At 41.7% G+C, this 27220-nt stretch overlaps 1 protein-coding gene across 1 annotated transcript; it reads left to right on the top strand.

The window, feature by feature from the left end:
• The first annotated feature begins 691 nt into the window (after positions 1 to 691).
• On the top strand, positions 692 to 25355 carry abcg4a (ATP-binding cassette, sub-family G (WHITE), member 4a). The gene is made up of 15 exons (XM_034098234.1): positions 692 to 1257; positions 3162 to 3398; positions 11484 to 11601; positions 12123 to 12255; positions 12343 to 12393; positions 16829 to 16974; positions 18129 to 18252; positions 18445 to 18559; positions 18638 to 18777; positions 19813 to 19911; positions 20026 to 20194; positions 20281 to 20381; positions 20463 to 20621; positions 21842 to 21960; positions 22102 to 25355. The coding sequence occupies exons 2-15, from the start codon at positions 3170 to 3172 to the stop codon at positions 22325 to 22327; spliced, it is 1929 nt and encodes a 642-aa protein (XP_033954125.1). The 5' UTR covers positions 692 to 1257; positions 3162 to 3169; the 3' UTR covers positions 22328 to 25355.
• The last annotated feature ends 1865 nt before the right edge of the window (positions 25356 to 27220 follow it).

Raw genomic sequence — 27220 nt, 5'->3', positions numbered from 1 at the left:
AAAAGGCAGGTGCGATTGGCTAAAAATGGTTTTGATTTCCTCTCAGGGGTGATGTAAGCCATGGAGGGCCAGCTTGAACGCGAGTAACCCCGGCAGTTTTACCGAAAATAACCCGGGCACTGCAGCATCAGCACCAGGCAGCTGCGCAGGTGCGGCCTTTAAAGAGACAGCGGGGCAGCTCACCACAACCTTCCTCGTGTTTACACAGACTGACAACAGCCGTATATAGAATTAACAATCGGTGTCAGGCTGGAAACACGAGAATTAAAAACAACTTCATTGCGCACGAGAGCTTTATCCTAATGTATTCCCTTTCATCTCATTTCCCCAGAGACAGCAGCCTCAAGTATCTCCATAATATACTTAAAAGGTTTAAATTGGCACCTAGGGGGCTAATTTGATTAAATTAGCTTATCCGGAATACGTTAATGAACTTTGAATTAACTCTAACTTTTATGTCACTCCATTACCTTTGATCAATGTGGAATCCTCCTTAAATGTAGGCCTACCTAAAATGGACTATTATCAACTATAAGTGAAATAACATAATTCCCGATCCACTCCTGGTTATTATACATCGGGTTGGGAGGAGGACTTGGAGGACACGTTCAAAACCAAAACACTATTTCCCCCCTCCAGTAGCATCCTGCCAGCAAACAGCAACGCCCTGTATCCCAGACCGGCGTGCGTACCACAGACGCACTGCCCGGTGAGAGATAACGGAGCTGCTGCTGAAGCATCTGCAGAGCTGGTCGCCTCTTTTTGTTCCATCCCTCACACCGGGACTGAAGATAGTCATTAGCACTACTGCTGAGGATGTGTGAGAGTATTTCGATGCGAGTTCGGATCGGATGGATTCAATGAAAGGAATAATCTTAGCCAGGAGGAAAACCATGACCGGCATCCTGCTCCCCTGACGATTCTCGGGTATGCAGTCGTAGTTTGAGGCCGGACATGATTGTAATCTCACGAGTTGCTTTAGTGGATGTGAGATGGTGCACGCCGCACCCCGGTATATATTGATAAGGTGATCAAACAGCTCTAACGCCTGTCAACCGAACCGGATTTTTCCTAGACTGTGGCGCACATGAGCATCTTGTTTTCTTTTTGATTTATTTGTTTGCACTGACTAACTGTTTTGGAGGATCTTCTGATGTGGCGGGATTGTGCCGTTTTGACTAAAAGGATCAACTGAACACTGTTGCTCTGAACCAGAGAGGAGGACCAGGAGCATCTCACCTGTCAACACAATAAGAAGTATGTGCAATTTGTGTGTGTGTGTGCGTGTGCGTGTGTGTGTAATGCAAACACATTTTACGGATTGACTGGTAAAGCCTTATATTTGTCCTCAGAACCATATGACCCACCTTTGTTTTAAATGCATATTTTTTTCCTTATTTTGCATAAATAGTGTCTCAGTTTTGTTGTTAACATGGTGCTTTTTGGAGAGCTGGCAGCATCCCTGCTCTCTGACTGAAGTCACTGCAGAGTCGCCACACCACTGCAAAGCCACATTTAATAACCATATTCGACTTAATAAATGATGGCCGTGTGTGTGCTCACATGTCCAGCTTTAGGGCGGCATGACAGAACAAGGAGGCCTCCAATCTGACGGAGAGGCCATTACAGCCTGTCAGGGTTTTACTGAGCTTGTATGCAGGCTGGTAATGGAAGTTCACTAATGGCAGGGTGATCAATAGGAGCCATGGTCAATTTCCTTCACTGGGCCTCTTCACATGAGGAGATCTTACTGCACATTGGTCAAGGATAGATGGACAATACAAGACTATGTGGCATTTAGTGTGTGTATACAGTGTTGACTGTGCCATGTCAGTCGGTATTTACCACAGGAACCTTGATTCTGACATGAATTCAAGAGATGAATTTGTGTGAATATGTTATAAATGCCTCAGTAATGTATCTCGGACCCACACAGCCATGGTTGTGTTTATTTCTGTGGTTCGTTATCATTTATTTGGTTGGGGTAGCATTTTGATGGCAATCTTAGGCCTGCATGTAAATGAATATGAGGTTTTTCCAACTGTTTGGACACAAAAAGGTGGTTTTGATATTATTTTCCTAATACTTCACCATTCCCACAGTTGCTTTACAATGAATCTCACATATAAATACTTTTCTTGATTGCATTTCAACATGACCTGGTATACACTTTCAACCATAAGGCAGCTCGGACTACTCATGTACTCATTTCAATCATGCACATAATCCTCCTTCATTTAATACAGGAATCTTTTCTGTTGTTGAATTAATGAAATAATAACAAGATTCAGCCACTATCACACATCTTCAGTATGGAAATATTGAGAAGAAGAAAGAGTTTCCTATCATTACAAAACTAATGGATCAGCACTATGGTTTAGAGAACACTTCAGACGAGCCGCCTTGCCTCGAAGGAAATGTATGTGAATCAGCAGATTGAGTATGCTGCAGGACTGAAACCAGATCCCAACCCCTCACACTTAAAATCTCATTCCCCTCAGCCAGTCCATAACATCAAGTGTAATCAGATCAAATCCATCACCTTGTTTCAAGATGGTGTCTGCAGTCATCCTAAAACCAATTCTGCAACCTACCACACATCTGCTGAGGCACCGGTTTGCAAAGGATCAGCCAATGAACCAACTAAGAAACTAATCGATAAGATAGGACTTTGTTCATCCCGAAGGAAATTGTTGTGATACAATAAACACAGCAACACAATAATAATAATAATAATAATAATAATAATAATAATACACTAACAGTTCAGAAAAAAGAGCAATTCAATAATGGTCACATAATGAATGTAAATGTTCACAGTATTTAGTACAGTGCACGTAACTAGTGGTAGTTACGTAATTGCACGTTATTTATCGAACATTATTAATAATAATAATATTGCACATGTTATATAGCAGAGTGTTTTATAATGATGGTAATGGTATTTAGTGCACATCGTGGTGGTGTGGAATTTCTCAGTTCCCTTGGCCACAACATTTTGTCCTGATTATTGACTAATTTATTATTGACCTAGCTTCAACGCACCTTGAAGGTTCATAATCAGCATCTCATGTTCTTCATAGATAAAAACGTAAGGATATGAGGCTCCTTCTATGGAGTGGAATCAGTTTTAAACAATGCCATGTTTGTCTTCCTTGCAGCCTTCATCATGGCTGAGAGGACTCTTGATCCGGTCCCCGTCAGCATCCCCATGGAGGAGACCAAGATTCCCAGTGGAGCGCCTTCGGAGGCCCCGCTGCTCATCCACTTGAAGAAGGTGGAGAACCACATCACGGAGGCTCAGCGCTTCTCCCACCTCCCACGCCGCTCTGCTGTGGACCTGGAGTTCAACGAGCTGTCCTACACCATCCGGGAGGGCCCCTGGTGGAGGAGGAGAGGTACTGTACACAGCTCACACATAGTTACCATCATGGATGAGGAGCAAGCGAGCACCACCCATGGTGATCGATATCTGGAGAGCAGACATTTCAAGGGAGGCATTTAATAGCCTTTGTGACAGTTAAGAAAAATATTATTTCCCCTCAGCGGTATTCTGTCTCTGTCGCTTTGCTCTTTTGTTCGGACACATGTAGCCAAGCCCTTTCCTCACTCTCTCTCACACACACACACACACACACACACACACACACACACACACACACACACACACACACACACACACACACACACACACACACACACACACACACACACACACACACACACACACACACACGCACACACACGCTTGCAGTTTTTCCACCATGTTGTTGCAGGCCTGAGCTTTGCTGCGCTCAGCAGAGTTTAGACATAGTAAATAATTTACGCTCTCAGGTTGGCACACCGCTCTCCTCTCTTTTCCCGTGTTGTCTGACCGGGCGGTGGCAGACCCACGATTGATCGGCTCATGAAATATTAACAGCATTCCAACCCACCACCATTATTTATGATGAGCCCCCAACCTTTGGTCATCTTTGCTTGTCAACTCAACCAGCACTCTGTACACGATAACCCTCTCTTCTCTGTATATTTAGCAGGGCGGGGACTCGAGAGCACTCCTTTATTCACGTTGCCCCACCACACAGTATAGGAGGCCCTTACAGGATGCTATTTTCAGTCTTGTGTAATATTGATGTGCATCACGAAAGCTCGGCGCAGGAGTGTTTGTAGTTTCGCTCTAGAACCTGAATGTATGGAGAGCTTTCATGAGGAGGATCACAGCGAGAAAGCTTTTTGATGCACATGTTTTTTCCCTTTAAAGGTCACCTATTATGCAAAACCCACCTTTTAATGTCTCTTATTATTATTATTATTATTATATCATTTGTTAGACACTTTTATACAAAGCGACTTACATACATTCAGCACTGTGGACAATCCCCACAGGAGCAATTTGAGGTGCAGTGTCCCAGGGACACAACGACATGCTGACTGCAGTGGGACTCAAACTTGCTATCCCCTGATTCGAAGTCCAGCACACTATCCACTGAGCCACAGCCGCCTCTTATAAACATGTGTGGAAAGAGATTCTGAAAGTTTCAGAAAAAAAGATTTGCTCACTCTTTGTCCTGATCCATTTATATAAAAACCTGGCCACTTTATGATGTCATAACGGTTTTGTGGCTTGTGTAACCATTAGCCAATCACCAACCAAGGTAACCCCCCCCCCCCCCCTTATCACCTGAATCTCCTCCTAGAGCACCATTGTGTTCTTTTTAACCAAATATCAGCATATGCAAGTGTTTACCAAATGGCAGTACAATGTAGCAGCTACGACATATAAAGTGCATCATCAGGAAGCGTCTCAGCTTTTACTAATGAAGCGCTGCCTTTGAGATGCTCGCACTCTCGTTCCCAAACCCCCCCTGTCACATACAGCGTGCTCCTCATAACCCCTGTCTGCCCTGCGATTACCTCTGCCACTCGCATGAAATAATATAGTCAGTGTGTTGCTCACATTTCACACATCCTGTAGATTCTGAGGGACTCGTCTGTGTTTAGGTCTCAGCTGAGCTCAGAGTTGACCCACTGCAGTTCCTGTCTGCCTGATCAAAGCTGTAAAATAACTGACACGGAGCTAAAAGGCTGTTGTTCTGCTGCGGCTCAAGAGGTCGATGATTACTCCCTAAAAGAACACTTAATTTGATGTTATTCCTGCTGACTTATGTGCAATTATACAGCTTGTAGAGGGAAAAGGGTGACGTGAACAATGCACTTTATTTGTAATTGAATAACTCCTTGACACACTATGCATGAGTCATTCCTTAAAATGTCTGCGGTCGACCTGGAAGAGATTACCAAGAGGTGTAAAAGGATATAGAGTGGTTTATTTTATTGTCAAAGGGCATAAAGGTGCTGTATGAGCTGCCCGCCATTTGTAATTATGAGTGTCTCCTGGCGAGGGTGGCCGTTAATCCCCGTCAGGATGGAGTTGCTATGACCTGCTTTTTATGTTGGGGGTGTTCTCCTCGCTGGTGAGGTATTCTCCTCGCTGGTGAGGTATTCTCCTCGCTGGTGAAACACTACCCCAGTCAGGGAAGGGAAGGGAAGGGAGTGAAAGGAGAGCAGGAGACGTTTACATGCCTTTAGGTGATTTCCGCTCTTGTTGTGTACTCCAAGTGCGTCTCTGCACCTGCATTGCTCATTTGTGAGGAGGAAGAAGAAGAGCAGTCATCTTACAGATAAAATCACATCCTCTACTTATCATGCTTCGACCGTGCTACTTTTATTCATCACCATGCCTGCACACCATAACTCAAATGTATGACCGTGACACAAAGTGATTTATGATTACCTCTCCACCAGCGTTGTGTTATTTTCTTGCAGAACGGTTATGAAAATGTACGATAAGGTTTAATTGGATTTGAAATGAAAGCAGTGTTGTGTTAAGGTTAGTTTATCCATATAGCTAATTTCAAGGCAATTCAAAGTGTTTACACATTTAAAAACTAAATAAATGAAGCAAAATTAAAAGAAGGCAATTCATAAAGACATTGAAGATAGTTAATGTTTGCTTATTTGTCCTGTAATGTTAAACCTATGGTCAGACAGGGTAAAACAGAAGGCAAGTGATGCTCTATCTTGTGAAGAATGGTTGCAGTTGATACAGAGCAGGGCCCTCCCTCCCTACAAGCCGATCATGCAGACTGCATGGGGCCTCGAAAATGCGGCGCACCTATGCACTTAAGCGGCGCAATTAGTGTGCGAGACGGATTTTATTGTTTCATGTTGGTTTCTTTCATCCTGGACCTGTCATTTTCATTCTTCAGTGTGTGGATTTAGTTTAAAATATGTGGTCCTTCCTCTAAAGCTGCTTGCAACTGACCATGATGACTCAAATGGAGTTGAATTATGCAGTTAACTGCATTTTAAATAGCCCTACTTAAAGGTGACATGTCATGATTTTCCAGTTATTGCCCGTCCCCTTGTGTGTTATGAAGGTTTTTATGCATGTAAACGGTGTGCAGAGTCAAAACCCTCAAAGTACACCCTGTAGGGAGTAAAACTCTAAAACAGAGAAGACCTCCCCAAAACGCCTCGTTGGAGATACGTCACTGTCAATTTGATTCTTCCGGGTACATCATGATGTCATTTTGTCCCCGGAATGAAATGGACCAATCCGTGGAGCCGTTACGTTACGTCCGCGGAGCCGTTACGTTAAGCCCCCGCCGATTGGTCCAAATTGACCAATCCACGGACTTCCTCACACACTCAGTGCAGGCAGCTCTGCTGATCTCTCCTCCCTGGCTGCAGGCTGATAACGGACAGTTGGGATCACGGCGAAATTCTCTCTGCAGACCCATTCTCACAACGTTTATCATTTCATTTCATTTTCATTTCAAACCTTTATTTATACAGATAAAATCCCATTGAGATCATTGATCTCTTTTCCAAGGGAGACCTGTTCAAGTAGTTCCACATGAAACATAAAAGCATAAACAGAACAACAAAAGGACATCATACAGCATCATTTACAAAATTATCCACATAAACAGGTACCAATAGCTTCTGATTGACTAGCATCCAACCGAGCTTTAAAAACATTTAGTGGCACCAGATTGTTCAGTTTCCATTTAATTTGCAGACTATTCCAAGACAGAGGCGCTGCGCATCTAAAAACTGTCAACCTTTTTCTTACTCAATATCAAGCCACACTTATTGTTTTTACTTCGGCTGTGAGTTTGTGTGTGCTCAGGGTGAGTTTGGCTGTGTTTCGCTGTGTATCGCTAAACAAGGAAATCACACCTCCACGGAGCTTAGCGCGATTCACAACGTCCCGACCAATCAGAGCACACTGTGCTCACAGGGAGGGGGGGGGGAGAGCTGCAACGAGCCGTTTAGTGGAGAGAGTGAATACACATACTTTACAGAGATGCTGTATGCGAAACCAATGTGAGTTTGGAAAATTGCACAGTATAAATCTATTCTAGTATACCACAACAATGGAATTATGATCAGTGGAAATGGCCATGACATGGGACCTTTAAAAGAGACCTCCAACTTTTTGTTCTACATCGCCCTTCCGGTACCGGGGGAAAAACGCGTCATCTGCAGGAAACAGCGTCTGTGCGGGCATCTTAATATTTAATAAACTATGAATGTTTTATATCCATGTAACGGGAAGAAACTCAGCTAACTGATCTTTTTTTTTTTTTTTTTTCTAAACCCACAATGCTAACGCTCAGCCTCTGAATTAGCCACGAGTGGGAAAATGCTAACGCATTACTCATTTTTACTCACGCAACTCACTCATAATACCCTTATTACTTATCTTAACTGCACATCCAACATATCGCCTAGCATCGTGAGACGACACAGAATCGATAGGTACATACATCATCACTCTATGATAAGAACTTGCGAAGATATTAACAAGAACAGACATCAAAACATGTGGCGCTAGGTAGCTAAAAACGGCAAAATGGCTCACCTTTGTCGTTGTCTGGTCAAAAGTGGTCTTCAATAGCATTAAAACGATAAAAACGCTGCTGAAGTTAATCCATAGGTTAATCCAATGTGTCTGTGTCCCTTTGAAATTATTTCTGATAATCCATAAGCAATAAACCGACTTTTCCTTTTTCAGATGTCAGAGCGTGAGCTGGTTCGCTCTCATGCAAAACTGCATGCGCAAAGCCCCCACTTTTTTTTGTTAATGTGTGCGTCTATGTGGAAATTCCCCTTCGATTCTATTGGCTCTAACGGTTAAAAAGAGATGTCAATCACCAAAATCGACCAATGGGTTCCAGAGAAACGGTAAAAACGCCCATTTCCACCCAAATCACCAGAGGTGGAGTTTTTTTTGCTAAATCTCTCTAAAAAGGTAAAATGTCACTTGTTTTGCATCAATCTTGATACAGGGTACTTATTATATGTTGTACTTTGGATTCCTAAAGCTTTTAGTCTACCATACCATCATCCAAGGGTAGTTTTCACTATAAGTAAAAAATAATTCTTGGACGGACACTATAATTTACAGTTTTTTACTATGTGTAATCTGAATTTTCTTTTTTAAAAAAACATCTATATTGAATCTGACTTTTCTATATCCAACTCACAGGTTTATCATTGCTTTGAGAAAAAAGATGACTGATTTTCCCCTTTTAGAAGTGTAGTTATGGTCATTTGTTCTGGGAATGTCATTTTCGAGCCTGAAACCTGAAAAACAGGCTCAGTGCTTAACAGGTTAAAAGAGACCTCCAACTTTTACACATCAAAGCCTGTTACATGTAATTTAAAAGTGTTGTATAAAACCTCTTTTGGCTCCAGAGGGTGTTGTGCAATCTGGTAAATTGTCTCTAGTGATGTCACTTGAGACAGCGTCAGTTGGAGCCTAAAACCATGTTTTGGAAAATCTGCCCGCTGAGACAAGTTAGAGAAAAATCTGCAGACAGTATCACACCTCTGTAACTAGACTAGCATAATGCACCTGATCCTCCAACAGAACTGATCGCACTGTTGGTTTTGTAGGCACAAGGTTTTGATAAGGAAAAACACAGTGTAGGGTGAAAAAGATTATAAATTATTGCACATCTACATCCAAAAGTACATACAAGTGCATGCTTAATCTGTGGTCTAGCCTTTCAAACATCTATCATGTGCACATGACTGCATTTTATGTAACCAGGTTATGATTCTGTTGGGGCGAAAAGGATTAGATTCAAGCAGCAACCACTACCTTTGGATGTTTGCATATAGTTTATTTAACAAGGTAAATAATACAATATGTACATATAAAAAAGGTACTAGTATTTTAATTTTATTCCAGCAAATGTTATCATTGAGCCAACTCGCCAGATATGTCTATCCTTTAAAGAAATGTAGTAAAGAAACGATTCATTGAAAAAGAGAGAAATAACTACTTTTGAACACATTATAATCCAAGTGAGAGATTTGAGTTGACATCTCTTTCAAACAACCAATTTGAGGGTGTCATCCACCTCCATTGTGACTCATAATCATTTGTCTAACAATGACTGTGAAACATCCTGTGAGATCAGACTGGATGTACACTGTCACATGCTGTTACATCGCCGCCTCTTTGACAGTGAGGTGAGCTGTTTCCTCTGTGGCTCTCACAGATAAGTCCATTATTATGCACAACCTGCAGCACCGGGTTAGACCATCAGCATGCAGCACATGCCGGAGCAGGGCTGCTTCCTGACAGCAGGCCGCTCTGCTGTCTGAGTGGAGGCTGTCTGATGTAATAACACTGCGTGGGAGGAGGTTGCCATTAGACTATACTTTACTCCCAGAGTGAGGGTTTGAGGGGGCTGGCGGCTCTGTTGAGACCCTAATTACAACGCTTGAGACAGGAGGAAGTATCCCTGAAGACAGTGGAGAAATGGGTGAGGCGAGGGAGACGGGGTGACTCCTGCACTTTCCATATCCGGAAGCTTTCAGAATCTGTCAGTTCTGAAAGGGTTCAAACCTGAGCCATCCTCATTAGAAGGCCACACAACTTCAACCTTTTTGAAAACCGCTGCATCTCCTGGCGCCACTTAAGGAGCAATGATCTAGTCTTGTATATATATATTTATTATTTAGTTCTGTTTTACAGTAATGTCTCGCAGCACACCTGATACCCAGCTACATAAAATGCAAGCTTTGTATTCTCCGCAACCAACTTCACCTTGAATTATTTATTTTCCCTAGACATAAATAACAGCTAATGTGTCCGTCTAACTCTCCTAATTAATTGTTTAACAAATATATTACATAAATAAATATGTACAATTTTTTGTAAAGCACTTTGAATTGCCTTTTGTTGAAAGGTGCTATATAAATAAACTTGCCTTGCCTTGCCTTACATATGTAGTTTGTTGGAGAGAAACTCCCTGGAGGAAATTTGGGATTTCAGCCTTTGCAGACCATTTACATGCACACAAAAACTCACATAACACACGACAGGAAAGGGAAAACCCCCACAATCACAGGGTGCCTACTGCATACAAGAGGGTTACCTGAGTGGGTGGGTGTTAACGTTGTTTCAAATATGACATTGGCATCTTCTTTACACGTCAGACTATCTATCCACCTGATTGTTGCTCCTAAAATACACCATTTCTAGATTATTTTAAAAACCGTTGCTGTAGTGTAGCCTGCTAATTTTGCAGATCCGCAGCATCAGTGGCCTTGCATCATGGTTCCTTGTACTCAGAATTAATAGGCTGTGACCTTCTCTGCTGGAGAGAAATGAGGCTCAGTGTCTGCATAATGATCTGCAGAAACACTTGTGTCACCGTGCAACACAGCTCAGTAAGTGATAATAATAGAAACAGGTCATTACACTCGACTGCTATTCTGCTTTTCAACCTGCTTTATTTTCTCACTGGCATGTTATGAAGGCGATATTTAAGTGAGCAGACTCATACATGATAAAGCAGATGGACCATGACTTATATAACTGTTGGGTAAAAGCAAACTGAATACAGGATGTAAAATAATATTGTCTCAGCTGTTTTATTTGTGTTAGGAGCACACATCCATTCTCATGGCTCTAAATCTTTCTTTTGCTACAGTCATTTCCCACATGAGTACACTGTAAACCAATGGAAGAATATAGGGTGTAAATAAACGATACATGTAATTTCATACCTCAATAGTTGCCCTGTTCTGCCCTGTAATGTGTGAGTAAAACATGCTTTCAGTAACAGGTTGACTTTTCTCTCACTTTTATTACATGTTTTATTGTTATTGTGCTTAATTTTTTTTACTTCTCTCCCCCTGCTTTCTTTTTCCAATATTGTCTCCTTTTTGTCAGTGATTGCTGAACGTGAAAAAGACACTAGAAATATTTTCCACACAATAAATATTAATTAGAGTCTAGTAAATTGGCTAGAAACATATAACTACATTTAACAAATCACTTTAAAGCTCATTGTTTTAGATTAAGTTACATACAAATGTCTGAGAGTGATTGATAAGAGCAATTTCAGAGCAATGTCACTACTATAAATAATATATATTTGTTCTATCTTTGTCAGGTTACAAAGCCTTACTTAAGTGTCTGTCTGGAAGATTCAGAAACAAAGAGCTGATCGGCATCATGGGTCCTTCTGGTGCCGGGAAATCCACTCTGATGAATATCCTGGCGGGGTACAGGTAAGATATAGATTAGAAGAATCGTACTTTTGGTTTAATTTAAATTTTAGAGCTTCGAAAATGGCAGCAATATTGTTGGGAAAATACTGAATGAACTCTTCCAATATGAGAGTACACATGATAACAAAGGTATCCCAACTGTAGCTGTGTACATGACAGGATGTCTGATTACCTAGAAGAGCATCAGGACTGTTTTAGGCAGATGATATCTATGTGATTAACATGATGATTCAGCCTCTATGGAGAGAGACATCAAGCATGCTCATTTCTGACATGGAGCTAATCTGAAGTAAACATTGAATACTGCTTTCTATTCCTCCATCTTGTGACTGTGTAACTCCCTCTCTTGTAAATCAGCATGTGAAGGACACTGCTCAGGAACTACTCGATGCTCTGTATGTGATGCTACTTCCATTCTGGAGAGGATCACAAATGCAAGGATCCTGATTATTGAAGCTCAAGCCAGTCACGACTCACGAGTGATATTTTTCTAACAAATATCATTATATTTTCTGAAACAGAGAGACGGGCATGAAGGGGGAGATCAAGGTGAACGGCCGGCCGAGGGACCTGAGGACCTTCAGGAAGATGTCATGCTACATCATGCAGGACGACATGCTGCTGCCTCACCTCACCGTGCGGGAGGCCATGATGGTAATGTCCTCTAAAGACAACAGAAAACAAACACCTCATTAAATCTTAATGTGGAATATTAACGTGCCGACTTCTCTCTGTCTTCAGGTTTCTGCCAATCTGAAGCTGAACGAGTCCATGCAGGTCAAAAAGGAACTTGTAAGTCTGAATATATATTGATTGTATTTACATTGCAATATTTCAACCATGGAAGACAATACATATATAAGTATAGCAAAGCACCTATCCATTTAATATCTTGTCATGTGTGTAATTGCATATTGATGAGCCAGCCAAATGTATGGTTATAATGGATTTACAGGATTTGTTTATCAACATACATTTTTAAGCTATCTGTTTCACTGTATACGCCATTAGAGGCCTTTTTACATTACATTACGTTACATTGCATTTAGCTGACGCTTTTATCCAAAGCGACCGACAATAAGTGCGTTCGACCAACAAAATACAAACTTGAAGAAAACAGAATCATATAAGTACATCAGGCTTCATAGAGCAAAAACATTTCAAGTGCTACTCAACTGGCTTTAGATAAGCCAGTCCTTTATTAGTATATAAGTGCTTTGTTAATAATTCTATCGCTCGAAGTGGAGTCGAAAGAGATGAGTTTTCAGTCTGCGCCGGAAGGTGTGTAAGCTATCTGCTGTCCTGATGTCAATGGGGAGCTCATTCCACCATTTTGGAGCCAGGATAGCAAACCCACGTGTTTTTGCTGATGGGAACTTGGGTCCCCCTCGCAGCGAGGGTGCAGCGAGCCGTTGATGCAGAGCGGAGTGCACGTGCTGGGGTGTACGGTTTAACCATGTCCTGGATGTAGGAAGGGCCAGATCCATTCACATGTACCATTGTCTTGAAGTGGATTCTAGCAGTTACCGGAAGCCAGTGGAGGGAGCGGAGGAGCGGCGTGGTGTGGGAACATTTAGGAAAGTTGAAGACCAGGCGAGCCGCTGCATTCTGGGTGAGCTGCAGAGGTCGGATGGCACATGCAGGTAGACCAGCCAGGAGGGAGTTGCAGTAGTCTAGGCGTGAGATGACGAGAGCCTGGACCAGAACCTGCGTCGCTTTCTGGGTCAGCTGAGGACGCATCCTCCTGATGTTGTAAAGCGTGTATCTGCAGCAGCGGGTTGTAGCAGCGATGTTTGCAGTGAAGGACAGGTTGTTATCTAGGGTCACACCCAGATTCCTTGCAGTCTGAGTCGGGGAAACAACAGAGGTGCCGATGTTGATTGTTAGGTCAAGAGTGGGACAATCTTTTCCCGGAAGGAAAAGCAGTTCAGTCTTGTCAAGGTTGAGCTTGAGGTGATGAGCAGACATCCACTGAGAGATGTCAACTAGACAAGCAGAGATGCGTGCGACGACCTGGGTCTCTGAGCGGGGAAAGGACAGAATTAATTGGGTGTCGTCAGCGTAGCAGTGGTATGAAAAACCATGCTGGCTAATGACTGATCCGAGCAAGTTTGTATACAAGGAGAAGAGGAGTGGACCAAGAACAGAGCCCTGAGGGACCCCTGTAGTTAATTGACAAGGGTCGGACTCGGACCCTCTCCAAGTAACCCTGTAGGTGCGGTCTTTGAGGTATGAGATGAGGAGGGAAAGTGCAGAGCCTGAAACTCCAAGTTCTTGGAGAGTGCGAAGGAGGATCTGATGATTCACCGTGTCGAATGCAGCAGACAGGTCCAAAAGGATGATGACAGAGGAAAGGGAGGCTGCGTTAGCAGTGTGCAGTTCCTCAGTGACAGCAAGGAGGGCAGTTTCTGTGGAGTGACCTGCCTTGAAACCAGACTGGTGCGGATCCAGAAGGTTGTTCTGATGGAGATAACAGGAGAGTTGTCTAAAGACAGCGCGTTCAAGTGTTTTAGACAGGAACGGGAGGAGAGAGACAGGCCTGTAGTTTATAACATCAGACGGGTTGAGAGAAGTGTTAGAGAAGTTAGAGTGTTTGTGAAATGGGTGAGAAACGGTAGAATATCAGGAGCGATAGTCTGAAGGAGGTTTGAGGGGATAGGGTCCAGAGGACAGGTGGTAGGGCGGGCAGAGGTAATGAGGGTAAGAACCTCACTTGGAGAAAGAGGGGAAAAGGAGGTCAGTGTGTGGGTGAAAGGAGGGTCTGGTGACCCAGCGGTGAGTAAAGGTGAGTCAGAAAAAGAAGAGCGAATATCATCAACCTTTTTTTCAAAGTGGTTAACAAAGTCGCTTGACAGAAGGGAGGAGGGGGAAGGGGCTTTGGGAGGGTCCAGGAGGGAGGAGAATATGCAAAATAGTTTTTTGGGATTGGAATAGGAAGATTGGATCTTATCTTGAAAGAAAGTGCTTTTTACCTGAGAGATCGAAGCAGAGGAGAGGAGAGCCTGATAGGTTAGGAGGTCGTCACGGTGTTTGGATTTCCACCATTTCCGCTCTGCTGCCCGAAGGACGGTTCTATTAGCACGCAGTGCGTCGTTTAGCCAGGGAGCAGGAGGGGACTGACGAGCCTGCCGAGATGTGAGAGGACAGAGAGAGTCCAGAGAGGATGAGAGAGTAGAGAGGAGAGTTTCTGCAGCAGAGTTTGGAGGCAGCAATTGGAACGAGTCAGAGAAAGGGAGGGCTGAGAGCACCGATGAGGCAAAGGTAGAGGGGGAGAGGGAACGAAGGTTACGGTGGACAGGTGCAGGATGAGAAGAGATTAGTTTGTTATATTTGGAAAGGGGTAGAGAGAATGAAATGAAGAAGTGATCGGATGTGTGGAGCGGGTTTACAGAGAGGTTAGAAGTAGAGAGGTTGGAAGTAGTGCAGTTCCTTGAGAAATATGAGATCAAGGACATAGCCAGCTTTATGAGTTGGTGGGGACGGAGACAGTGAGAAAGCAAAGGCGGTTAACAGAGATGTTAGTTCGTCTATCTTCCCCGTCTGGAGGTTGAAGTCTCCGAGAAGTACAGCGGGAGGACCAGTTTCAGGGATGTGTGAGAGGAGATGATCTAATTCCTCCAAGAAGTCCCCCAAGGCGCCTGGTGGACGGTAGAGAACAACAATGGTCAGTTGTATAGGATGGGTCACTGTGACGGCATGGAATTCAAAGGTGGAAGGAGTGCAGTTAGGTAGCTTGAAGAGGGAAAAGCTCCATTTGGGAGAGAGCAGGAGACCAGTGCCACCTCCTCTGCCAGTGGGTCTGGGTGTATGGGAGGAGGAATATGCTGTGGAGAGAGCTGCTGGGTGGATGTGTTGGATGGAGTAATCCACGTCTCAGTGAGAGCAAGGAAATCCAGAGACTGCAGGGAAGCGTAGCCAGAGATGAAGTCAGCCTTAGGAACAGCTGACTGGCAGTTCCACAGGCCGCCTGAAACTAGATGTTGGATCTCAGTGGAGCATGTGGGATAGACGAGAGCAGGCCGGTTATATCGATTACGAGATACACGGGGCCAGTGATAATTGCGAGAAGACACATAAACAGGAATGGAGAAAATACACATTATTATAGCATGAGGGGCTAAACAACCAAATAAAATAAAACACCAGCGATACTTAGCTCAATCAAAGTAGGATTTGCCTCCTCTTTGCCTCCTTCGTGACTCCCGCAGGACTCTAATGTCTTTGCCAGTCTGACGCTGAAGCTGACGCTCCAGGAAAGTGCTACCTAAAATGGACACCTGATTGCTGAGTTCTCACAGCTGTGGGGCCACGTCCCTTTAATTAGTTAAGCTCATAGTATTCTACAAATGTTTAAATCAAAGTTAACCCTAGCAGTCAGTTAGTTCAGTTTTAAGGTTTTCAGTCAAATTACCTGTCCCAAGTTTCTGCCTAACAGATACTGTAGCGGTTTTGAGATTTAAAATCACAATTTCAGTCAGATCAACTACAGAGCATTGATACACACACACTGAAACAGAGAAGTCTAAAAACAGAATGTTACTCACACAATTCTAGAAGTCTCTAGTTGCTTTCCTGTCAAAATCTTTTCATCTGGTTCTTTCAGTAGTTATAATAACACAATATTGATATTATTGATAACAATCCTCGTTGATGTCCATCTTCTCTGCAGCGAGGTCCTTCTTGGCTTTAGTTTCATTCATACCCCTATTCAATGTAGAACAAAGCAACAACATTAACTTCAAAATGAGTCTATTTGCTTGTTATGTGGATCCTCCCCAAAACCTAAAGAATTAAAAATGTAGGCTTCTCTAAAAGGAACAGCTTTACCAAATGTATCTCTGGAAAAAAAAATTAAATTGTCATTAAATCTGGAATAGATCTGTACAGATTGTCGAATAAAATAAAGAAAATATGTCGCTACCCTAGTCCATGCTAAAACACAACAACACACATGAATTATCGGCAAAAATTGAATAGGAAATAAAAATATGTATATTTAAGTAAGGGACCAGGCACCATTTACATGAACTGATATGTATATGTACTAAAGATATTATCATACAAATAAGTTACTATTTAATTCACCCTCTACTGTCACAGTGAAGGTGAATCAACACAAACAAAGAGGCCCGTATTTGTCAATGAAACTCACACCATGAAAGTCATTTGTATCACTCTCATCAGTTAGGTGTCATCATGTACGAACATCGTCTCTGTGTGTGTGCAGGTGGATGAGATCCTGACGGCTCTGGGTCTGCAGGAGTGCGCTCAGACACGCACCAACGCTATCTCTGGAGGTCAGTGTAAACGACTGGCCATCGCCCTGGAGCTGGTCAACAACCCGCCCGTCATGTTCTTTGACGAACCCACCAGGTAGGATAATATTCAGCTACTTTGAGGGAGTGTATTTTCATTTCCAGATTAAAGGCTGCATGTATTCGCGGCTTAAAACTAGACATTTCTAATGCGTTATCTTTTAATTCATTGGTTTACCTCAGATTGCTTTTTTGGCTTATCAGCATTATGGTTGCACTCAAAGGGAAGGTTGTAACTTTAAGACTATATAAATATACATATATATATAATATATATAAAATAATGTATTATATTACATTATTGCCTCTGCATTGGATTATTATCGGATAGTGTAATAACTCCATAATTAACCACGTCTGAAAGCAGAAGTCCAGGGCAAATAATTGCAAGTCTCTTCAGTGTGCATGTCACATAACGAGATGCATTGTGGGACATGTAGTTTATGGGCAACCTGCTTCTGTAAAGTGGCATGTAACTGTATAATAAACGTATGATATTCTTTACAAGCTCTTGCGGGCCACATAAAATGGAGTCGGGGGCCGGATTTGGCCCACGGGCCTTGAGTTTGACACCCCTGCTTCAGATGATGTTGAAGTAATGCGTCTCGTGGTTTATCAAAAAAAGGATAAAAAGCTTTCCACACACATTCAACAAAGAAAATAGGCCTTTGCAATAGTCGAACAAATCTAAAAAAAGGAAACAAAACACAAATAATATAATAAACAAACTAGGATTGTCTTTCTTTCTTTTGTGTTGTACGTAATGTAACTTCAAGGTTACAAGCTGTGTCCCTACGGCATCTTCCACACAGTTTGCCCATATCTGTGTCTCTTAAAGGGTGGCGTCGTAGTTCTTTATGGTTTCTTGATTACAGAGGTCATTACTAGGTGACAATTTTGGTGCGTGCGTGTGTGTCTGTGTGTGTGTTTGAGGGATTAGACAAAAAGAGAGTAATAAATGACAAAATTATAATTAAAATGATATGAGTAACAATATAATAGTCATGTATTTTAGGGGGGGCATGTAAATAGTAGCATGACCTTAAAGAAGTAGAAAAGGGTGGTGGCTGAGATCGGATTGAGGGTTATGAATTCAATGTATCAATGAATGGGTTCCAGACTGCATCAATATCAGTGGTTTGTTTTTTTATGCCGAAAAGCTGTCTCTAACACATCGATCTGTCTGGTTTCCTGTCTCTCCTTGCGCCCCAGTGGTCTGGACAGCTCGTCCTGCTACCAGGTGGTCTCCCTCATGAAGTCTCTGGCTCTGGGAGGACGGACAATCATCTGCACCATTCACCAGCCCAGTGCCAAGCTCTTTGAGATGTTTGATAAGGTAACTTGAGTGCTTATAGTGCCGGACACGTTCCCATTAGCCCGGGGGGCGCTGGCTAGCGTGATTCATTTTGTCCAGCTGCGCAGGAGTCGATACGCAGGCCTGTTGTTTTGTCAGTCGTTCATATATTATTCAGAGAGTCAGTGTGTTGGAAACAATGTTTATTACTGTGTACCTGTGTTCCCTCACCAGCTGTACATCCTCAGTCAGGGTCAGTGCATATACAAGGGCACGGTCCCTTACCTCATCCCTTATCTGAAGAGCCTGGGCCTCCACTGCCCGACATATCACAATCCTGCTGACTTCAGTAAGCCAAGCATCTCCCTACGTACGTGTGTGTCTGTGTGTGTTGTTGTTCTGACCATCGTGTCCTCTCCGTCCACAGTCATCGAGGTGGCGTCAGGGGAGTATGGGGATCTGAATTCAATTCTGTTCGAGGCGGTCCAGAGTGGACTGTGCTCAGATCAGAGCAAGAAGAACTCCGGAGACAAAAGTGACTCCTCATGTCCCTCGACATGTCCCAGTGTGAGTAAAACCACCCTTCTCTTCAAGTAACACACCTTTATGTTTTATTCAAAGGGGCTCTTTTACGCTTTTGGGGTTTTCTCTTTCCTGTAGTGTGTTATATAGGTTTTTGTGCATGTCTGCAAAGGCTAAAATCCCAACGTTTCTCTCCCCCCCAGCCTCCATTTGACTCCTATTACTTCTGTAATGACATCACTATTTAACACTCGCGCTACTATTGGCTAGCGCTCCAACACATTGTACGTGATACGTTAAGGGGACATTTTTAAGCCATTGACCAATCACAACAGAGCCAGCTAACCAATCAGAGCAGAATGGGCCCTGGTTTCAGACAGAGGGTGAAAAGAGACCCTTTTGCCTACCATGCCTTTACACATAATAGCATTGGATGCATCCATTTAGACCTACAGTACTCGTATCACAACACTTTTGGGGTTCACGTACGTTTTTACAGAACACAACACCCGTAAATCTTTCCTGTCTATATGATCCAAACTGTTCCTCTGCTCCACTCTATCGATCCGTCTCCTCTGCCTCGCTCAGCTTCCTCTCACTCTTTCTTTCTCCACCTCGTAGATCACTTTTGATAAGAGCATCAGCTAAATGCTAAAACGGTAAATGTAAACCACCAAGAGCACTTTGATATACATTACTCCTGCATGGTGACGTTTTGCCCTGTTAGGGCTTTAAACATATCGTCAATTTATGGATTTTCTCTGTTGCCCTTTCTTTCTATCTGGATTTTTCTGCGCAGGAATTATGGTGTTTTTTTTATATTGTCATTGAATGCTAATTTCAGATGTTATAATAACGTTGGTCGCTTTCCTCTCCCGCTAAAAATATCTGCTGTTTATCATCACTTAGAGTGTGTTGCAGATGTGTGCATTAAATATCAGGCTATTTATATTCTTCCACTGTTTGCAACGTGCCGTAAGAAAGGTATGATATTCTCTTTGATCTGTATTGCTAACAGTTTTCTTGTATCGAGTGTGTATTACATAACTAACTCCTCGCTGTCCCCATTTCTCTCCACAGGAGACAGGAACCCTTGAGAAACATAGCTTTGCTACCAGTACATTCACACAGTTCTGCATCCTCTTCAAAAGAACCTTCATTACGATATGCAGGGACACGGTAATAATAATTATATATAAACTATCCCTGCTCAAACTCACACTGTTATAAAATAATCAATCAATTAAGGGCTTTTCAGTCGTGCTGATGTTGGTTTGTTTGTGCGTTTTCAAGGTGCTGACCCACCTAAGGGTGATGTCCCATATTTTTATTGGAGTGCTGATTGGCTTGCTTTATCTCAAGATTGGAAATGATGCCAGCAAGGTGTTCAACAACACTGGCTTCCTCTTTTTCTCCATGTTGTTCCTCATGTTTGCTGCCCTGATGCCCACCATCCTAACATGTAAGATGCTCTGTCTCTTGAGAGTTTGGAAACTTTGATTTGCAGTGTTCTTGTTGAAGTCTTTTAACGCTGCTGCTGTTCCCCAGTTCCTCTGGAGATGTCCGTGTTCATGCGGGAACATCTCAACTACTGGTACAGCCTGAAAGCCTATTACCTGGCCAAAACCATGGCTGACATACCGTTCCAGGTAATGATCGTATTAACTGTGCACACAATGGTTTGGACATTGGAGTACAATGTTTTTCAAACTACACAATCTCTTCTACAGGTGATTTGTCCGATCTTGTACTGTAGTATTGTTTACTGGATGACTGAGCAGCCTCCAGAGGCGAGTCGCTACCTCCTCTTTATGGCTTTGTCCACTTCCACGGCCCTGGTGGCCCAATCCCTCGGTCTGCTTATAGGGGCTGCATCTTCATCTCTGCAGGTAGGCTTAAAGTCCCCTTCCTTTACACATATGTTTGGTTTTTCGTTACTTAAAGGGGACCTATCATGCAAAATGCACTTTTGTACGTCTTTTATACATGAATATGTGTCCCCGGTGTGTCAGGGAACTCACCAAGTGTCAGAAAACACAACCCTCTCTCTTTTCCTCCATACCCAAATCTCTAAAAACGGGGCTGCAACGGAGCTGATACAGACTGATACAGATTTGAAATTGTTCTGACATCAGAAACGGGGTGCTCCGCCTATATGGGCAACTCTCCACCTATCAGGGGAATGAGAGGTTGCCGTGGCATGGCAACAGCATGGTAACAGCATGGTAACAGCATGGTAACATGACGCTCGTGCCCCACCCCCCTCCTTTGCAGGGGGGCGTGGTCAGCTGCAGCTCATTTGCCACAGAATCAGCCCTTGTGAAGACAGGGCTGGAATAGAGCAAATAGAGCAAAATGAGGCATGGCTAAAATGCATGATCCGTTTGGTATTTTGAAAAAGAAACTTCACAGACATGTTTTATACATAGGTATGGCTATTCAAATATAGCATGATAGGTCCACTTTAACTTTGGTGTTTGACCTTCACTGTGAAATGTAATGTATGTGCAGTTTGACACAAGAAGAATGTTCTGACTATTAATGACTATTGTTTAAGATAAGATAAGATAAGATGGACCTTATATAAATATAGGGTAAGAATGAAAAACAGGACAGCCCAGATTCACACAGATTAATACAATTGAAGATAAAATCAAAGATAAATATAAAAACATGATAAAAAACGATGAAATAAGAGATTAATTAAAATGAGCATATACACATGTTGGGTCATATATACATATTAGATATATTTACATAAATGTGTGGAAACAGTGTGTATTTTATGTCCAGTAATTGTGTCACATTGTTGTTGTTTATGTTTTCTTTGTTTTGTTTCTGTTCTGATTTTATTTAAGCGTCGTTGAGCATTAGGAAAAGTGCTATACAAATCCCATCTCTTATTATTATTATTATTATTATTATTATTATTATAATGTTTTAATATTTATCTGCTGAAGTGAGGGACAGCTGATGAGTTACGATGGTGAAGTAACATAGTAATATAACTCATTACTTTAGCGGCAGAGAAACACATTATATAAGTATATACTGACAAGATGTTTCACTATGTCAGTTTTTTATTAAATATTACGCATTTGTTCCACAGGTGGCAACCTTTGTGGGTCCAGTCACAGCCATTCCAGTACTCCTCTTCTCTGGCTTCTTTGTCAATTTTGACACCATTCCCAAATACCTACAGTGGAGCTCGTATGTTTCCTATGTCAGGTACTGTCATCAACTTATTGCATTTTAAAAGAGTTGCTAAATTCACTTTGCCCATTGATCTTAGTGGTCAGGCTTTCTATGATGTGACACAACTCTCTTTGAACGAACCTAGGTTCACAAGTTAACCATTTCCACTCTCAGGTACGGCTTTGAGGGGGTGATACTCTCCATCTACGGGATGAACCGGTCGGAGCTGGAGTGCCCGGGCGTGGTGTGTAAGTTCCAAAAACCGGAGGAGGTCCTGCAGCTGCTGAATGTGGCGGATGCAAAGCTCTACGTCGACTTCATTGTGCTGGGGGGTTTCTTTTTGGCCCTCAGACTGGCAACTTACCTGGTTCTGCGCTACAAGGTCAAGTCAGAGCGTTAAGACGTCCGGAGGTGGATGGATTTGGATGCTTGCACATATCCCACCAGTGTGAGATAGTAACATATAATGTCTTAATTCTTTGTCTCAAACTTTCATACAGTACATGTACAAAGACATACACAAGTCCAGCTCATACAAAAACATCCGAAGCTGTGCTGCAACACCAAACTGTACAGTGTAATATTATCTTTTAAACGGTTTGTTTTTGGAAGAAAGGGAACATCCCTTATCCTACAGGTAATAGTATTTTTAAAATCACCATTACCTTCTGAAACTATTGTGTATCTGCGCTATACACGAACAGAATACCCAACAAAGTAACAAAAGGCATGTCTCTTTAGACTGAGAAATTGCGGCCAGTCCAAGAAAGTGCCACATGAATCATAAGCTGAAGCCTCCGGGTTTATGGGGAGCCATAGTACCACCACCTTGGTGCCGGAGTGTCCAATATCGCGTAGCTTCTCAATCCAATGCCTGAAAAGACAATCATAACATCCGACTCCACATCAGCACCTATCAAGGAACCAGATCTCAAGACGGACATCCTCAAAAGCCCATCAGGAAAGGCAAACTCACAGTGCCAGAACAGAAAACCTTTCTTGCTCTTCTGTAGACACATCTCATCAGGTACCAGGACGTTGACCTGTATGACTTTTCATTTCAGAATGAGACTTCAACAAACCACTGAATCATTGTTGCAGCCCTACCATTGACGGTGGTAGAACCCAGGCCTGTGATTCATTACCTTAATATAACACGTTCGCCATCATCATGGAAGCATTCAGAAAGCAAGCATGTCTGCTGTTTCCAGCCTGACAGAGAGCTGCTGCACAGAGAGAGGGAGGCGAAGTGCAACAAGCTGTTCTGGTTAAAAAAAAAGTCTAATCGGTGTCACTCTTTTGATACTTGTTTCCACTCTTTCTCATTGTATGACTCTTTAGCTGCCTCCTCGCTGAACTCCTCGTTCCCTCTGCTTTGCTGACGTCTGAGATGTGTGTTGTCCCAAACAATGCTAGATATCTTGAACCGCTGGCTGGGCAGTTTTTTCGTGCCTCTGAAATAGAATGATTTGAGTTTCCTTTGCTTCATTGTTTGCACATACATCCATATGTCAACACACACACACACCCACACAAAGACACACACAAACACACACGCACACACTTGGCAATGTTTAGAAGAGCCTCTCCTTGTTGCAGGGCAATGCAAATATTTTCCAATAGACTTGCTTTGAAATATTTCTTACTTAAACTATGCTACTTAGTATTCCTTATTATAATGCTTAAAACAATGTGGGTATATAATCAATGATTGTACAGTGAGTATGTCATGCTGTAAACAAATGTACATTTGCACTTTTCAATGTATGTTATTATTATTATTATTTTATTTATTTTATTTGTATATATCTATGTGATGATGAGCGCTGCTTGATAGTATAACGGGAAAACAGCAACCGAATGTTGCATGTCCAAATTAGGAATTATGAAATAGTACATTTCGGGGTAAAGTGTAACGATTTCCTTTTTCTCATCCAAATGTAACCTGCCGTGGAGATGCAAATACTCTGCTTTCTGCTGAACATTTTTAGAATATCTGGAACAGAGTGCGTCACTGGTGCAGATACAAAAAGAAAAAGAATCAGGAGTGAGAATGTAATTTAGAAAATGTGTGAAATGTGCTGGAAGGAAGACGGATTAACAAGAGACACATGTATAATTATGTAGCTGAAGAGAGTGGCGGTATCTTTAGAAACAGACTGGAGAGAGAGCAGTGATCGCTGATCTGCTTCACTGTTCAGCAGGTGGAGTCCTGGAGACGTCTGGATTCTGTCATTAATAGCAATAGTTAATATTGTGATATAGTTATACCTCCCACTGCTGTGGCATCAGTCACATGTTTTTTACTGAGAGCTTGATTTGAGTCTTTTTTGTTCCTAACAGTTTTATTATGTGCAGTTTTATTATGTGCAATAACCATCCTATGGTGTTTTCGTGAAGGGAATCATGCAGTCTGTCTCTTTCTGTCTAATTAGAGGGACAGAAGCAGAACAATAATATTAAAACGTACTGTATACGGGTCTGAATAAGATAAAATAGTAGTAATATTTTGCCACTTTAATGTCCGACCTTGTCAAAGTTCTCAAGTTAGTGCAGGAAAATGTATCAAAGTTGCATAAAGTGACTTTTAGGGCCATTACAGCAGATATGTGTTTTATTCTTCCACAAATGACACACAAATCCCAAGTGTTGGTAGCAGACCTGCAAGGATGACTTTGCATGAGGAAGATAAAGAGCTCGAACCCTGGAGAAAAGCAGGGATCATTAGCAGCGTTGCAGTCATTAACAAGTCTGGGAACGTCTCGGCCTCAGGTCTTAAGGACCGTGGCACCAAAGAAGAACACAAATTATCCTTCCTCTGCTGCGAAATGTGAAAAGAAGAGGGTTCATCTCTCAGCAAATGTTCTCATTACGTTTCTGGCCAAAGAATTAGCTCTGAAAAAGTCGCCCACAATGTTTGGACTGGAGTCATTTAAATCCAACTGGATTTTCCTGCCAATTGGATTTTCAATCTATCCTGAAATAGTTTCTTAAGATTTTTCATTGTCATTTCCAGGTCATAAAAGTGATCACTGACAAATATGATTTAGCTCCAGTGGAGAAAATCACATGTGAGCAGTATTGTGGAAGTGTAGGATGCAGCTGATGAGCGTATGTTCGATGCTTGTTCACACTTTGAATTATCATGTCACCTGTTTCACCTGTTTGCCATAATAAGCCACCTGACAGTGCACTCTAACATGCATGGTTAATGATTATATGCAGGCTAATCCTACAGAACGTTTCGATGGTCTGGTTGAATATAAGTGTTGGAAGGCTGTTTAACACTGACTGTCTTTTTTATTTTTGTTTTATATATTTTGTTTATCATTTACAGATTAACTAATGGTTTCATAAAAGAAGAAAATGCAAGTTCTCTATACTGAACGCTGTTCCAAGGATTATAATAAAGATCATTTATAACCTTTGCCCTTGCTCAGTGAGATGATTCGCTCAAACATCAGACTGAATTCATTTGTGAGAATATACAAGGCCACAAAGATAATTAAGTGAATATCTATTTGGTAATTTGTTGTTTGGTCGATCATATATCACAAGTGTATGTGCAGTACTTAATTACAGTTTCTCCATACACACTTAGGGCACTGATGTACTATGGAATTTAGGGGCCTTTAATGCTAATTTTTAGGTTCATATTTGTGTTTTGTGCCAAGGCATGCTTTTCTCACACCGCCTTTGCTGCAGCACCTCTTTTCACCCTCTGTCTGAAACCAGAAGCTTGGTTGGGGTTTAACGTATTAATATGAAAACATCTCCTTTATTACAGAAAATAACTCTTACTTTGTAATGTAAGCGCTATTCTTCTCAATTGAATTAAATGAATCAAATATTATGAGAAGTATTCTTTTAAAAAAAGGGAAAGCTGGGTGTCAGTATCTCCAAAAAGCAGAAAGCTCACTTATTTAAAGCATTTTCATCCCGAAAGGCACCATTGTCCTGATGATTGCAAAAGCAGCAAACACAATGCAGCATAATGAGAGGGATGTACTTCTGCAAATGTGAATAATGCCTCTATTATATAGTGGTGAAGCAGTGTATTCATAAATAACTTATATTCATCATTACACGAGGAAGCGGAGAGCAGGTTACAAAAGAAAGGCAATGCGACTTTAAGAAAGATTTGATTGATTTTTGTAATCACATTGCTGTTCTCTACACTCTCACAGGAGCTTCATATAAAAACAGCTTTCTGTGTTAAACCATGAGCTGCATCTATTGTTGCAGAAAGATTTGGGGAGATAAAATGGCAAAAGCTAAATTAAAAACTTCAAATAGATATTAAGTCGTTATGGATTTATGTATCCATGGATGTTATTCAGACTCAGAACCCATACGATCTTATTAATATCTTAATCTTCATTAAGCTGTGTATTATGCCCTAATTAATGTTGTCAGTGAAAGTCATTGTGGAGGTCACCTTCTGTTCAAAGCCTGTTTATTTGTTTTCCTCTGGGCTTGATTGGCTTGTAGACAAGAGGGACCCCTACTGGCGAGAAGTGTATACTATCCATCTTGAAAATAATACAGGACTTCATCAAGTTGTCAAAGAAAGTGCCTAAGCAGTATGTGTGAGGGTGAATATGTAAAATGTAATGTATTGGCCTGGTTTTATTTATCTAAAGATTGTTCCAGAGTAGTGAACACACTTGGACCTGATCTAGAGACAGATCAGGTCTGAGAACTCCACCAAAAATATAATAATAATGGCCACTTCTTATATTCTTGTCACCTATCTTTCTGTTTGGTATGTGACTGTATCACCATTGTATTGCTAAGCCTGGTTATCTCTATAGGCTATGTCCGTTTCCAATTTTCAATGTGGACCAGCTTTTGGACAGATTAAAGATATTGAATTGACTATAATTGAAATGTTGTTAAAGAAATGTTGCCCATTTTCTTCGCAAAGGACCCCAGTATTTAATGTATACAAGGGTAAATGGAAGTTTGCAAGTGTGTTGAAAAATAGCGTTTACTTATCACATATCAAAAATATCACAGATTATAATAATAATAATAATAATAATAATAATAATAATAATAATAATAATAATAATAATAATACTATTATATATATGTTATCCAAAGAAAGAAAAAAAAGGAAGGATTGATTAAAAAATATATTGAGATATATGTAAATAAATCGCAGTGAACAAAGAGTAAAAACCCTTAAAAACATGGATGTTCAGAGAGAGAAATCCCCTGCTTATTTTTTCCGGTTTGGTTTTACGACTTCCGGTCTCCGGGTAGGTTGAACGAGCTTTATCTTGCTGTT

The sequence above is a fragment of the Pseudochaenichthys georgianus genome, chromosome 14 (genome assembly GCF_902827115.2).
Source record: "Pseudochaenichthys georgianus chromosome 14, fPseGeo1.2, whole genome shotgun sequence".
Classification (NCBI taxonomy): Eukaryota; Metazoa; Chordata; class Actinopteri; order Perciformes; family Channichthyidae; genus Pseudochaenichthys; species Pseudochaenichthys georgianus.
Note: the sequence above shows the minus strand (reverse complement) of the source record. Positions and strands in the feature narration are given on the sequence as shown.